This window comes from Rhineura floridana, chromosome 3 (assembly GCF_030035675.1).
Source record: "Rhineura floridana isolate rRhiFlo1 chromosome 3, rRhiFlo1.hap2, whole genome shotgun sequence".
In the NCBI taxonomy this organism is placed as follows: domain Eukaryota; kingdom Metazoa; phylum Chordata; class Lepidosauria; order Squamata; family Rhineuridae; genus Rhineura; species Rhineura floridana.
In genome coordinates this window covers 225,245,935-225,259,178 of record NC_084482.1, presented here as the reverse complement: position 1 = coordinate 225,259,178, position 13,244 = coordinate 225,245,935, and the positions used below count along the sequence as shown (strand labels likewise).

The window sequence follows — 13,244 nt, the reverse complement described above, 5'->3', positions numbered from 1 at the left end:
CCCTTTTATGAGTTTTATACTTTAGTGACGTTCCCTTGGACACAGCTGTGGTCTATTTCCCTGCCTCAGAGCCTAAAGGCAGCTGAGTGTAGGTATAAAAGGGCTCATCTAGAGGACTGCAAAATGTGTGACACACCCACTATGTGTGCTCATTATTTTTCGGTCATCCAAATGTCCTTTTGCTCTGTTATGCATTTTTGCGGGTTAAATCCACTCCTTGCAATACCTGTGCCTTAGGAGCTAGGATGCAATACAGCAGACTTTACAGCTGATGGGCGGTTCTTGGGCGTTTCCCCTTGCCCCTTCTCATTCCAGCCAATCATGTATCTGCACTTTTGTGCATGTGTGAGAATAAGCCCGGGAAAATTGAACCAATCATCGCAATGGTGGGGTGTTGGGGGGGGGGTTCTGCCAGTACTGCGCAGATGCATTTTATTTTTTGCCAGCCTGCAAACTGGGCGGCCGCTCTGGGTGAGATCTGCAATGCACAGCAAGCGAGAAAGGGGCTTCTGGTCGGTTTCACGCCTGCCTCAGGAAAGCTTTGTCAATTTCATTCTGCTGGCTGTGTTTTTTGTTTCAAATCATTTCTCTGTGGGAAGGAAAGGGAGAAAGAGGGGGGTGACATGGAATGTATGCCAGTAGAATGAAATTGACAAAGCTTTCCAGGGGCAGGCATGAAACCGAGCAGCAGCCCCTTTCTTGTTTGTATTTGCCATATTACGCTTAAAGGAATGTATGCTTTTCTGCCTTTATGGATATTTAAGGAGATACACAAGCTGGCAATTGCACTTATTTCTCCAAAAAAGCAAGAAAGTGTCACCCTCCCTTCTCCCTTTCCTTCCTGCGGTGAAATGATTTGAAGCAAAGACCCCACCAAGTAGAATGAAATTGACAAAGCTTTCTGGAGGCAGGCTGAAACCGACCCCCCCTCCCTTTCCTTCTGCGGGGTGAACTCCTTTACAGCCATATTGTGCTTCATTGAAAGGGGGAGAGGAGCATACGTCATTTTTTTGCTGACCAATTCGTTGATAGGGGGAGGTTTTAGAGGCAGAGCTTGGAAAAAGTGAAAAGAATATAGGGGTCTTACCGCTGCGTGTGCAGGTGCAAAAAAGTTTTTTTTTTTTAATTGGGAAACAGTGAACTAAAAGGCAAAGTGAGGACTATCAGATGACAAACTGAATATGGAAACCCTCATGATCCAGATGGTGGTGTCCTTTGGTGGAGAATAGCTGGCCACTACTATCAAAGGTTCCGTAAGTTCAACCATGGAAAACCTGGTCTTTCCCCCTTCCACAAAGGCCCATGGGAAGCTCTAGTTGGACATTATTGGGGCTGTGGAGATAAAGCCTATAAAGTATTGCCAAAATATTGCATTGGCTCCTGCTATGTTGCCTGGCTTATACCAGCTGTCAGGGTCACTCAGGTACTCCCAGTTGTTAGAATCAGCAACAACAGAGCCTCACCAATCAGAGAAAAAAGAGAGAAATCAAAACCTGCTTGCCATTCTGCACAATGGGACATAGAAAACCACAGGCCCTTAACAATGGGCTCAGTAATAGGGTGGTCTTTCCGGCCCTTGGCTGGCATGGCCGCCGTACGTTCTGGAGTATTGAGACTTCAATCTGCAGTGGAAATTCTTGCAAATGAGACCAAAGAAGCTCTTCCTGTGGCCCCTAAGGCTATAAAGACCCTACAGGCAACCCAAACCCAAATAAGGAAAACGGTTCTCCCAAAAAGGATGGGGCTGGACATCATTGGGAGCGAAAGTTGTTCCTACAGTTCATCTGGAGAGATTGAGTCCCATGCCAACTCCATAATATATCATGCTAAGAAAATAGCAGAAGTACCTTATGTTGACCGGAGTAGCGATTTGGTTGGTGGGGATGGCAACCGGATCCAGGTGGATGGCTAGGAGGCCTAGTAAAAAATCTGCTAAAATATGTTATAATGGGATTATGCTTGTTTATGCTCATATATGTAATAGTCCAGTTGGTTTTGTGGTGTATTAGACACTGTGTGACAAAGACTACTAACTCCATCGCAAAAACTGATGTTTAAATGATGAACATGGAGATAACAATGACAGGAGGAGGATGTAGAGGAAGTAGATAAAGTAATACATGAAATGTCATTAATTGAATATTGAATTTGGCAGCTAGAAAATGCCGGGGGGGGGATACGATGGGGAAAAACTGGACAACGGAGAGGCCATTTTGGCTTCTGCAGCCACCTTGGCCTCAGCATCCATCTTGGGTGCTCACCCATCTCTGTAAAAGCCAACACCTCTCCATCTCTGCAAAGAAGAAACTGACAGGCCACCAAGATGTCTGGTGAAGGGAAGTGGAACAGTCTGTGGTTAAGCTAAGAGAAGAAGATTCTCAGGGGTCTGAAATTCCCCATAAAACTCCTGTTGGTAGCCCGGCTTCTCCATATGGATCCTTCGATGCAGAGAAAGAGTTGAACTCTGCTTAAAACTTCTTCCACATTCAAAGCATTTATACATCTCTTCCCTTGTACGGATGCTTTGATGTGCCTGAAGGTAGCCATTCTGACAAAAAGTCTTTCAACACTACTAGCATGCATAAAGTTTGTCTCCTGTGTGAGTTCTTTGATGCGAAGTAAGGTGGCTACTCCGACTGAAGCTCTTTCCACACTCCAAGCATTGATAAGGTTTGTCCCCTGTATGAGTTTTGTGATGCGAAGTAAGGGTGCGACTGTCACTGAAGCTCTTTCCACACTCAAAGCATTTATAAGGCTTCGCCCCTGTATGAGTTCTGTGATGCGAAGTAAGGTGGCCACTCCGACTGAAGCTCTTTCCACACTCCAAGCATTGATAAGGTTTGTCCCCTGTATGAGTTCTGTGATGCGAGGTAAGGTCGTCTTTCCGACTGAAGCTCTTTCCACACTCGAAGCATTTATAAGGTTTGTCTCCTGTGTGAGTTCTGTGATGCGAAGTAAGGTGGCTACTCTGACTGAAGCTCTTTCCACACTCCAAACATTTATAAGGTTTGTCCCCTGTATGAATTTTGTGATGCGAAGTAAGGGCGCTACTGTCACTGAAGCTCTTTCCACACTCAAAGCATTTATAAGGTTTCTCCCCTGTATGAGTTCTGTGATGCGAGGTAAGGTGGTCTTTCCGACTGAAGCTCTTTCCACACTCGAAGCATTTATAACGTTTGTCCCCTGTGTGAGTTCTTTGATGTACCGTACGGTTGCTACTCCGACTGAAGCTCTTTTCACACTCCAAGCATTTATAAGGTTTGTCCCCTGTATGAGTTTTGTGATGCAAAGTAAGGTGGCCACTCTGACAGAAGCTCTTTCCACACTCGAAGCATTTATAAGGCTTGTCACCTGTGTGAGTTCTTTGATGCACCGTAAGGTGGCCTTTCCAACTGAACCTCTTTCCACACTCCAAGCATTTATAAGGTTTGTCCCCTGTATGAGTTTTGTGATGCGAAGTAAGGGCGCTACTGTCACTGAAGCTCTTTCCACACTCCAAGCATTTAAAAGGTTTCTCCCCGGTATGAGTTCTGTGATGCACCGTAAGGTTGCTACTCCGACTGAAGCTCTTTCCACACTCCAAGCATTTATAAGGTTTGTCCCCTGTGTGAGTTCTTTGATGCGAGGTAAGGCGGCTATGGCACCTATAGCTCTTTCCACACTCCAAGCATTTATAAGGTTTATCTCCTGTGTGGGTTTCGTGATGCGAAGTAAGCTGGCCACTCTGACAGAAGCTCTTTCCACACTCCAAGCATTTATAAGGTTTGTCTCCTCTGTGAGTCTCTCTCTCCTCTTGTTGCTTTGCTCCATCTTGACTCCTCAGTTTCTGCTCCTGCACCTTCTCCCCATTTTTTGCCAGTGATACTTCAGATGGTTCTCCCTCAGCCTTGACACCCCAGATGTATCCTGATGGAATGAAAATGAAAGGTGATAAAATGCTGTGGAGAAATTCTGTGAATATATTATGATTTGTACTTTGAAACTTATTTCTGGCAGCTCTGTTGATATCAGAGTTTAACTTTCAAAGCTCTAGGCCTTGTTCGGGGTTATTTTGGCAGTAGGTGCTTGGTAACCAGTTGTGAAAAGAGACACACAGAGAGACAAATGTAACAAAAATCTGCTCTCTTGTTCCTCCATTGAAGGTGAACAGCCCAATACTTATGCACAGCTGGAATTTACAAACCTAGGATGGATCCTGTCTGACAGGAACATGGCCCTTTCTATTGCCCAGAGGGCACCTCGCATCCCCTCCCTCCCCCCAAATGTTAGCCCCCTGTTACCTGCAACACAAGATAATGCTGGAAGATGAGACCCCCAGGACATATGGCACTCTGTGAGCTACTGGGGAAGAACAACGGACAAGTACAAGTAGCACTGTGACTAATGATGCAGCTGGGTCAAAGCCGAAAGGGAGCCCAGAGGCTGATGCACACAGATGCGAAAGGAGAGTCCGGAGTTGTACGATGCACACAATAGGAACATGGAATGTGAGAAGCATGAACAAGGGAAAGTTAGAAATGGTCAAACAAGAAATGAAACGCATCAACATTACAATACTTGGCGTGAGTGAATTAAAATGGACGGGAATGGGACATTTTCAGGCAACTACAAAATATTTTATGTAGGAAATGATAAATTAAGAAGAAACGGGGTTGCTCTAATAGTGAATAGTGACATAGAAAAAGCAATTAGGAGCTATAATGCAAAGTCTGAGTGAGTGATATGAATGAGATTTAATGGGAAACCTATCAACATAACCAACAGCTAAGTCTATGCTCCAACGGCAAACATAGAAGAAGAGGAAACTGAGAAATTTAACGCAGGAGTACAGGAAGAAATTAAAGGGAAATTTAGACCAAGAGTAGGCATGTTGAATAATCAACAGGGGAACACACTGAGTGAATGAGATAAAATAAAAGGAAGATGGAAGCAATACACTGAAGAACTTTATAAAAGGGATGGAAGGATGACAGATTCATTTATGGAGGAACCGTATGATAAAAAACCAGAAATTTCAGACTGTGAGGTGAAAGCTACTCTTAAATACTTGGAAGAAACAATCACCAGGAACAGATGGCATACCAATAGAGTTGCTACAAGCTACTCAGACTGAATCTGTCGAAATTTTGACAAAACTTTGTCAACAAATATGGAAAAGAAAACAATGGCCCAGACTGGAAGCGTTTAATATACATCAAAGAAAGGGGATCAAAGTAAAGGCTCTTAGCATATATGGAGCGAGAAGTGCCGGATGTCCAAGCTGGTTTTAGAATGGGAAGAGGTACCACAGATCATATCGCTAACATACGTTGGATAATGGAACGGACCAAGGAATTTCAGAAGGAAATCACACTGTGCTTTTTAGATTATAGCAAAGCCTTTGCGTGTGTAGATTATGAAAAATGATGGAATACTTTAAAAGAAATGGGGTGCCACAGCATCTGATTGTCCTGAATAAATGAACAGTTCTCCCAATCGAGGGATGTAAGAAGTGCCCCCCCCCCGCCAATCATCAGGATTAGGACCTGTACTTTTAAACTTGTTTCGAAATGACATGGATTTGAGGTGAGAAGAGAGGTAACCAACTTTACTGTTGATGTCACGTTCAAAATAAATGATCAAATTGAGAGTATCCCAAGGTATCACCAAGAGAGACAATTTCTATGAAACTTGGTATCCATTTATACTCTATGTGAATCAAAAGGACATTACACTTGAATCTGGAATGCCTAACATTGTTTGTGTGTTAATTTTGTCTTTTTTGTTTTAGTATTTATAAGACAATGATAGGTGCTTTAAAAACTCATATTGATATATGTATGTGTCCTATATTTGTTTTTTAACTTTATCGTAAGAATTTTCTGATCTCTATTATATATGGGCTTTAAATTCAATATTCTGCAGCAAATGGGAGGGGGTTTTCAGGTTTGTTCTGGTTATATAATTTTTCTTTTTATGTCAAGCAGTACTCGTGTTTGGAGGCTGTAATTAATGTCTCATTCTGTATCAAAAAAGTGAATAAAATAATTTTTAACAAAAAAATTAAAATAAAGAGGGACTGTGAGGAACTAAAAAAGAAACTCTTAAAGCAGGCTTGGGTATTAAAGAGGAGATGCAATTAAATGTAAGCAAGCATAAGTGTCACATAGAAGTAAAAAATCCGAACAGCCCTTGTGGTCATAGAGGATGCCTCAGTTAAGATTCTGATGTTATAGCTACGGAATTGGTGGATTCCATGTGAGGGATCATTAAGACACAGATTGAAAACTGCCAATATCATAAAGACATAAAGATGTGGTCCTACTTGGAATGCTGTCTGCAGTTCTGGTTGCCTGACCGCAAAAATAGCATTCTAGAAGTGGAAGAGGTAGAGAAATGGGCAACCAAAATGCTCAAGGGTGGCAACATTTGGGGATTTTTGCTGTAGAAAAAAAGCTTAGAGGAGACATGATAGAAGTCTATGATCACACCAGACTTTTAAACCACATTCAACACAAATGTAAAGCACATGGCTTCCCCCAACGAATCTTGGAGAATAGTTTTTCCTCACTGCGCTACATTCCCAGCACCCTAAATAAAATACAACTCCCAGGACTCTTTGGAGGAAGCCATATGCTTTCAATGTACACTGTGGATATGCCATAGAGGTGTGTGGTGTGGAGAAACTGGATAATACCCTCTGATTTAGTAGGGAACTTACACCTGGCGTGTAGGAAGAGGAAGGGGAAGTACCTTCCACCAATTTGCACACTTTTCAGTGAAAATGTCACTCGCTAAAGTTTGTCTGCCAGGCTACCCTAAAACAAGGAGGGCAGGGCCACATTTGTGCTTCCCTAAATTAAAAGGTGACCTTAATTCTAACCAGTGGCGTCAGTAGGGGTGTGTGTGGGGTGTGGACCGCACCAGGTGACAACATTAGAGGGGGGGTGATTCTCAGCTTTAATTTAAAAAATAGTTTCTAGGTGGTCCGGTTCTCGAGATATACATAAAAACGTTAGCCGCCCTGTTAAATCTTTTTTTAAACTACTGTATAGCACTTCGTAGCTTTAACCCCGCCTGTTCAGGATTGCAGCCAATCAGTGAAGTGTTTGTTTGACCTGTGGCAGTGTCTAGTAAACCTCATTGCAAGGCCAGAAAATGGTCGTTCCCCCCCTTTTATCTGAAAATCTCATAAATTGGGTAAGTATATACATTTCAGTTTTTCCCCCTCTTGTGTGTAGGAGTTAGATCCTGGGCAGTGTTTTGAAAACCTGCCCAATACTTGCTTTTGTGGGGGTAAAAGCATTGCTAATCCCATATCTGCAGAGTAAATCCCATTGAATTCAATAGGATTTACTTTTCAGTAGACATTGTTATGAATGTGCTGAAAATCAATGGGACTTTGGAGTGAATGTAAAAAAGAATTGTGTTTGTGTTCTCTTTTTGTCCCCCCCCCCCCTCCAGTCCTATTTTAAAGCAAGTAGGCAGGGCTTACTTAGGTATTACAGTTTTTATTCTGTAGGAAACTAATACTCATTTTTAAAAAACTAATACTGATTTTTCTGCAATGACCAACTGGTTTGACAATAAACTATTATATGGGCTGTAATGTATTTATACATCTGCAGTGTGTGTGTGTAGTCTTTCCAACCACCCTGTGAGGTAGGGTTGGAAACCAAGGCAGCTCACAACAAGAAATAAAGCCATTTAAAATCCAATAACCATAAAGCAAGAATAAACAGTTGGAAAACAGCCTAAAGAGGCATGATTCTGAATTTTGGGTTGGGTGAATGAAGTTTATTTATTTATTATTTGATTTATATCTCGCCCTCCCTCCCAGTAGGAGCCCAGGGTGGCAAACAAAAGCACTAAAAGCATTTTAAAACATCATAAAAACAGACTTTAAAATATATTAAAAGATCTTTGAAAATATTTTTTTAAAGCTTTAAAAAAACATCTTTTTTTTAAAAAAAAGAAAAGGCTTAAAAACATATTAAAAAGCAATTCCTACACAGACTCAGACTGGGATAAGGTCTCAACTTAAAAGAACAAGTTGAAAGAACAAGTTCCTTATCACTTGAGGCTGTAGTTCTCTGCACACTTCCCAGTTTGAGTAAGCCCCATTGAATACATTAGGACTTGCTTCTGAGTAAACAAACATCGGATTGCACTATAAATATATTTACAGATTGTGTAATTCATAAACATATTTGAGAGTCATATTTATATAAATAGTTCTTCATACTGTGTCCCAATAAGTATTGGATTTCACACTATGGTTGTAGATGATGTTTTCCTCTACATTTTAAGTGTGCCCTTCTTCCTGGGGGTGGTCATGGTTCTCCATTGTTTTCATCCTGAGGGGAGGATAGGCTGAGAGATGGTCAGTAGCACATTTAAAGTCTCTTCACCTCCCCCCCCTTTTTTATTTGTATTTATTTTATATTTCTCCAATATCTTCCCCTGGCTGTTTTTATGTATTTTAAATATGTTTAGATTAAATCAATAGGAAATCCTAATTGTGAACCTCCCTAAAAGCAATTTACCTATCCTTATGTTTTGGCAAAGTGATGGTGTGAAGGCCTGCTGGTAGAACAAGAGACCATGTTTGAGGCATTTTATAAGGTGTTTGAGGACTTTGTCACACATTACTTTTTGAGACCTGTAGATTCATGTTGGAAAGAACACGTGCACGTATTGAATGGTGGCTTGGGTGCTGTTTTTTCAGTCTACGCTGCATGCATAGGGAAGGTGATACATCATCTGGCAGCTAGCTTCATAACGTGAGAATGGAAAACATTTTGATCACCTTCACTTGTTTACTTTTCTCACTATTGAGACCACTTCATATATTACTTTTTCATACACAGAAATTTAATCTTTGTATAGGAAAAAGTATTTTGTAAAATGCGAAGGACAGTGGCTGCCCAGTCAGTATAACCACTGTACAAGATCTACTCAGCCACTGTAATTACCTTTTTGTTTTGAGTGCCCTTTTGTCTGGGTCTTGGTTCAGGTGTGTATCCAACTTTGATGTGCTTATGGAAGGGGTGTGCAAGTAGTGCCCCCCCCCAAGTGTGGAGGCTTGGACAAACATTGTGTTATGGAAAACCAAAGTCTGTGTGAAAGTACATATTTGGGAATGCCATCAGTGTAATCCTAAACACACTTAATAAATAATATGGAACGTGCACGTCACAAAATATATTACGGTCATGTCCATAAGCACCAGGAGGGTAGTCGCCCAGGGGATCTTAGTCCCTCTGCTTTTTTGGGAGCAGGGTCCCTATGTCTCCAAGCATCCTACAGTCAGCATGAAAAGGGAGTGTGTTAGTCACTGAGAAGAGTCTTCTAATAGGCTTCCTTGCCTTTCCTGCTGATTGGAGCCAATCAGAGTGAAAGGAGGTGAGTCAGCCACTGAGAAGACTCTTCTCAGTTGCTAACGCTCTCCACTTACATGCTGATTGACTCCTAGAGATGTTTGTTGTTGTGAGAGAATGCATTAACAAAGATCTGATTCTTAATCTCTACTTAATTCTCTCTACTACTCCTTTTCATCTTTGTCAGGTGAGGCTGTTGATGTACTAGACCGCTGCCTGGCCGCGATAATGGGCTGGATGAGAACTAATAAACTGAAACTCAATCCTAACAAGACTGAGATGCTGTTGGTGGGAGGGCCCTCTGCCCAGATGGTTGACGTTCGACCTGCCCTAGATGGGGTTACACTCCCCCTAAAGGAGCAGGTACGTAGTTTGGGGGTCTTATTAGATCCCCTCCTGTCACTTGAGGCTCAGGTAGCCTCGGTGGCACGGAATGCATTCTACCAGCTTCGGCTGGTAGCCCAACTACCACCCTATCTGAACAGGGAGAATCTCGCCTCAGTTATCCATGCTATGGTAACCTCTAGATTGGACTACTGTAATGCACTCTACGTGGGGCTACCTGTGAAGACGGTTCGGAAACTTCAGCTAGTGCAAAATGCTGCGGCCAGAGTTCTCACTGGGACAAAGAAATTTGACCATATAACACCTGTCCTGGCGCAGCTGCACTGGCTACCGATATGTTTCCGGGCCAGATTCAAAGTGTTGGTTCTTACCTATAAAGCCCTAAACGGCATCAGACCGCAATACCTGGTGGAACGCCTCTCTCGCTATGTACCTACCCGTTCACTACGCTCGACGTCGAAGGCCCTTCTCCGGGTCCCAACTCATAAAGAGGCCTGGAGATCAACAACTAGATCTAGGGCCTTCTCGGTGGTGGCCCCCGAACTATGGAATGCCCTCCCAGACGAGATACACCTGGCGCCTTCTCTGTTATCTTTTTGGCGCCAGGTAAAAACCTACCTTTTCGCCCAGGCATTTTAAACATTTTAAATTTAATATTTTAAACCTAATATGGATCTTAATTTATAAACTCAATGGCAATTCTATTTCAGATTTTTATCATGTTTAATGTTTTTATAATTGTACTATATTTTTCACACTTGCTCATATTTTAATTGTGATTTTATTTGTTGTACACCGCCCTGAGAGCTTTCTGCTATAGGGCGGTCTAGCAATGTAAATAAATAAATAAATAAATAAAATAAATTAATCCAGGAGTAAAAAAGGGTGTATGTGGCTATCATGAAGGGACTCTGCACTTCTGAATTTTCTACTAAACAACTGATAAATACCTATGTAACTTTGTGTCTGGAGACTTATTATTAAGAATCACTTTCCATAATTGTAAGGAGGTGTGTCCACACGCATGCATCCCAGGCACCTAAATGAGGGGAGAGAGCAGCATAGGGACATAAGCAGATGTCTTAGACTAGGGGTTCCCAAACCTTTCTTCTACATAGACAACTTGAAAATTGCTGAGGGTCTGAAAGTATCCGAAAATTTACTATGGGCATATGCAAGATAATTAACTCCCATTAGTGATAAGAGCAAGAATTTGGGCTGTGCATGTGATATTGTAATTTAAAGGTGTAATTTTAATTTTGCTAGTTGTTTATGTCACTACTATTGCCATTACATTCAGTGATATACGGGAATTACGATTTACGAGTAACATTAGTATAAAAAAATTACTAAGGATTCTGTATGGTCTGGTACGGGAGGAGGTCCATGGGGGTGACACCATGAGTTACCGCACTGGGTGACAGCAACCCTAGTGACACCACTGATTCTAGCCGAACAGGAAACTGGGGAGGGCTGGCAGAATGCTGTATTGAAAGAAGAGCCTCACTATTCAACTATCACAGCTGAACCAAAGGAGAAATGAGGACACATGAAGAAGCAGCCCATTGAGCACACTGGTGTCCACTCAGCTCTGTTCCGTCTCTGAAGCGCCTCCATCTCGACGCTGAAGGCCCTGATCTTCCGACGGATGCTTCGATCCGGCCCACCACAGCCAGCCCAGCTCAGGGGGGAGGCAGACGGGAGGGGCAGAGCTGCAGCCTCCGATCTGGAGGGTCTGCGGGGAGGGGGCGCTTCAGGGGGGTCCTCGCCTTCTCCCACCCTCCCCCGCTCCAATTGCGTACCTTGGTTCCGAGGCTCCCCCCGCGCAACCCCGCTCGCCAACATCACTGCTCATGAAGAGAGACTCCGCGCTCCCACGCTGCATTTCTTCCCGAGAGGCGGGGCAGGAAAGGGACGTCCCTCGGTTGCGCTCTTTCCTTCGGCTCTGTCCTCTTTTGTTAACCCTTAAAGAGCAACGTGGCTGGAGCTCCTCGGGGAGGGGGATACGGTCAGTCCCCGCTTGCACTGCGCTCTCCCGGAGCTCCCAGCGGAGACAGGCTCCTTAACGGGTGGGGCTGGGGGAGTTATCAGGCTCCGCTCCCGGAGCCCCGAGCGGTAGGCTAGCAGTCAGCTCTGGGCAGGTGAACCTTCCCCTTTAGCCCCTCTTCCGGTATCCTGAACAGATCATTCTTGGCCCAGCAGTGGCAGCCACCCCTGCTCTTGTCCCACCAGTGAGCTGCCTGCCCTGGCCGGGCTTGTAAAGGTTTTCTCGGGAGGTCGCTCTGGGTCCCGCCGCAGAGGGAGCGCGCCAAGAAACAGGCAGAGGGATGATGGGAGCTATTCGGAGTGGGGAAATTTTGGCTGCCTTCAGTTCCTCCCTCCGATCCCAGCTACGCTGTTCCCCCTTCCCGCCAGCAGCCTCCAAGACCGGGATCTCCTTTCACCTCCACCTGACACCCAGTCATTGTCTCCTTCCCTCCCCCCCTCCCCAGAGGGATCAACCTTTCCAGTCTGTGTCTGCCCCAGCAGAGGTCCGATGGCAGCTGCAGGGATCGCAGGAGGCATCAACTGAGGCGCCGCTTAGAAAGCTGGGAGGAGCGGAGGTTTCCTTGGACAGCTCCTGGGAAAACCCGGAGTGGATTCCACTGCCCCACTGACATGAAGCCCCCTGCCTCCACTGACTGGGAAGTTTCTTTGCCCATCCTGGCAGGGACCCTCCCTCACCACGCTTATAGAGAGAGACCCACTTCTTTCTTCTGGCAAAGCTTGTTATTCTGCCCCCTTTCCCAGCAAGTATCCTTAGAACCACAGTTGAGCCTAAAAGGCCATCAAGTTCACCCCTCTGCTCAATGCAAGAATCCAAATTATAGCATACCCAACAGGTGGCTGTCCAGCTGCCTCCTGAATGCCACCAGGGTTGGAGAGCCCACCACCTGCCTAGGTCATTTGTTCCATTATCATACTGCTCTAACAGTTAGGAGGTTTTTCCTGATGTTCAGCCGGAATCTGACTTCCTGAAATCCAAGGTCCATATTTGACTATATTCTTCTTTGGTTTTCCCCAGAATCACGAATTCCAGCATTACGTGGTCACTTTCCCCCAAGGTACCGACCGCTTTAATTCCCATAACCAATTTGTCCCTGTTAGTTAAGATCAGGTCCAGGATTGCCGATCCCCTTGTTCCTCCTTCTACTTTTTGAAAGAGGAAATTATCAGCAAGACCCATCAGGAATTTGTTGGAGGTTTTGTGCTTCGCAGAGTTTGTCTCCCAGCAGATATCCGGGTAGTTGAAGTCCCCCATCACTACTACTTCTTGTCTCCTTGAGATTTCAGAGATTTGTTTGAGAAAGGCCTCGTCTACCACCTCTTCTTGGCCAGGGGGTCTGTAGTAGACACCTTTCTAGCCTGTCTAGCCCTTTGTGGAACTGCTGGGGACTGAGCTGGATTGATCCTCCTTCAAGCCAAGCAGAGGCTCTGCCCCTGAGTTGCAGTTGGCATCTCTCTCTCTGTGCTGAGAGACTGGCTTTTAGCCATCAGCCC

General features: G+C 44.2%; 1 protein-coding gene across 1 annotated transcript in view; it reads right to left on the bottom strand.

Moving 5' to 3' along the window:
• Positions 1 to 477: 477 nt before the first annotated feature.
• The window catches only part of LOC133379067 (zinc finger protein 160-like), a 35,938-nt gene continuing 23,171 nt past the window's right edge, over positions 478 to 13,244 (bottom strand). The window contains exon 4 of the mRNA XM_061613676.1: positions 478 to 3,554. Within this exon, the coding sequence (XP_061469660.1) occupies positions 2,573 to 3,554 (982 nt within the window). The 3' untranslated portion in view covers positions 478 to 2,572. The remainder of the gene's footprint in view (positions 3,555 to 13,244) is intronic.